Here is a 1,928-nt window from a genome sequence, read left to right as displayed (position 1 = left end):
CTATGCATGCGTGAATGAAATGAGCAGATATGACTGCAAAACAACATAAACCAGCAATAGAATAGAAAACAAAACTAAACTAAATGCAGACACATTTATTGAAAATAAGGGAAACTATCCTAGTATGTATAAAGTAGGACTAAAACTCATACCTCAAAACATGGTTTGAGGTGGATCCCGTTCACAAGGATCGGTAGTACATCTCCCTCCATGGTAGCAAGCTGGTAAGCATTATGTTGTTTACACTCATCAATTTGAAATGGCCCAGCCCACATATGATCAAATTTAGTGTGCTGGCCTGGCCTGCTCTTCAAAACATCCCACTTTAGTACCATATCACCAACATGGAATTCTTGAGCTCGAGCTCTTTTATCAAAGCTCTTCTTTATCTGCATTTGTTGATACTCCATGGTTTCCATGGCCTTTTTTCTGGTTTCTTCCAGCTCCATTAGCTGGGCACACCGCACTAAAATAGGATCACCTTCCTCAAACAAAACAAGTTGTGTAGCAAGGTCAAGTGCGGCTAATTCTGTTTCAATGGATAATCTGGCCTCTTTCCCATACACAAGCCTATAAGGTGAATTTCCAATAATTTGCTTTGGAGTAATCCTGTCAACCCATAAGGTGACTTTCAACTTTGAATACCAATCTCGTTGATTTTCTTGCAAGTTGTGATTGATAATCCTTATAAGATTCTTGTTTGAAGACTTCGCTAATCCATTACCCTATGGGTAATAATTAGAACTTGTGCTAAGATATATCCCATGATTAAATGCCCAATCAATTACTTTCATCCCGATGAAAGCAAGCACATTATCAAAAATAATGGAATTAGGTACTCCAAACCTGTTGACAATATCGTCATAAAAACGTAGGACTGCTATTTCATTTGTGTCCTTTAATGCTAGTGCCTTAGTCCAGCATGTGAAATAATTAGTGGCTGTAATAATCCACTTGTGACCCGCACTTGATGGAGGGTTAATAGGCCCTATAAAATCAACGCCCCACTTCTGAAAGGGTTGTCTTGTTTGAATTGGCTGCAAAGGAAAAGCTGGCAACCTTTCTTTTCCTGTGAACATAGAGCATTTTCTAACATGTGCATGACAGTCCTTGAACAAATTAGGCCAGTAATAGCCTAGTCTTAGAATCTTATAAGCTATTGTTCTAGGAGAAAAATGTCCTCTTGAATGCCCCTCATGAAATTCATGCAATATTTGAGCAATTTGATCTGAATCAATGCACCTGAGAAGGACTCGATTGAAATCTTTCTGGTTTAGAATGTCATTAATCAACACAAAAGGAATTGATTGCAAGCGATAATATCTTCACTTTACTTGGTCCAAGGTAGCTGGACATTGATTGGTTTTCAAAAAATGTATCATATCTTGCAACCAACTTGCTATTCCATTATCATTTCCAGCAGCTCCAATAAGCAAAATTGTATTTTCTTGCTTCTCAAGTTCTGAAATATCCTTATCTGCAATTTGTTCACATAATCCATTCCCTCTAACCAGCTTGGTTATCTGAACATCTATGTCATACTCCATGATGCGTGTGATCCAGCCATCTCTCTTCTCATTCAAATCCTTACTTAGGAGGAACTCTTTGACACTTGGGTGTGTGACATGCAAAATGACCTTATTAGGTGTCAACAAGTGCTTGAATTTCTTAAGGCTTTTTACAATAGCAAGGACATGTTTCTCAACAAAATTGTACCTTTGCTTATACTCTTCTAGTCCTTTGCTGAAAAATGTGATTGGCTATTCCAATCCTTATGCATTTTGCTGTACCAACATGGCTGAAATTACATCATAACCCCCATATGCATAAATAATGAAATCCTTACTAAAATCAGGATTGATTAGGACAGGTGTTGATGCTAATGCATTTTTGATGGTCTGAAAATTATCTTTAGCCTCCTTTGTCCA

General features: G+C 37.7%; 1 protein-coding gene across 1 annotated transcript; it reads right to left on the bottom strand.

Annotated features, from left to right (window-relative positions):
• LOC149538732 (uncharacterized) lies at positions 1-1,547 on the bottom strand. The gene is made up of 4 exons (XM_089802491.1): positions 1,397-1,547; positions 847-1,069; positions 153-609; positions 1-33 (listed from the first exon to the last, which is right to left on the bottom strand). The coding sequence occupies exons 1-4, from the start codon at positions 1,545-1,547 to the stop codon at positions 1-3; spliced, it is 864 nt and encodes a 287-aa protein (XP_089658617.1).
• Between the last annotated feature and the right edge of the window lie 381 nt (positions 1,548-1,928).

Source organism: Cupressus sempervirens, chromosome 9, assembly GCF_028749045.1.
Source record: "Cupressus sempervirens isolate cs-2001-9-10 chromosome 9, ASM2874904v1, whole genome shotgun sequence".
In the NCBI taxonomy this organism is placed as follows: domain Eukaryota; kingdom Viridiplantae; phylum Streptophyta; class Pinopsida; order Cupressales; family Cupressaceae; genus Cupressus; species Cupressus sempervirens.
Note: the sequence above shows the minus strand (reverse complement) of the source record. Positions and strands in the feature narration are given on the sequence as shown.

Bases quoted from the DNA above. Each gene is read 5' to 3' on its own strand.
- LOC149538732 (XM_089802491.1), bottom strand. From the start codon at position 1,547: ATGGAGTATGACATAGATGTTCAGATAACCAAGCTGGTTAGAGGGAAT. The intron at 1,070-1,396 runs GTTGGTTGCAAG...CTATGTTCACAG, and splicing joins AAATGATAATGGAATAGCAA to GAAAAGAAAGGTTGCCAGCT. The intron at 34-152 runs GTATGAGTTTTA...GTTGTTTTGCAG, and splicing joins ACCTCAAACCATGTTTTGAG to TCATATCTGCTCATTTCATT.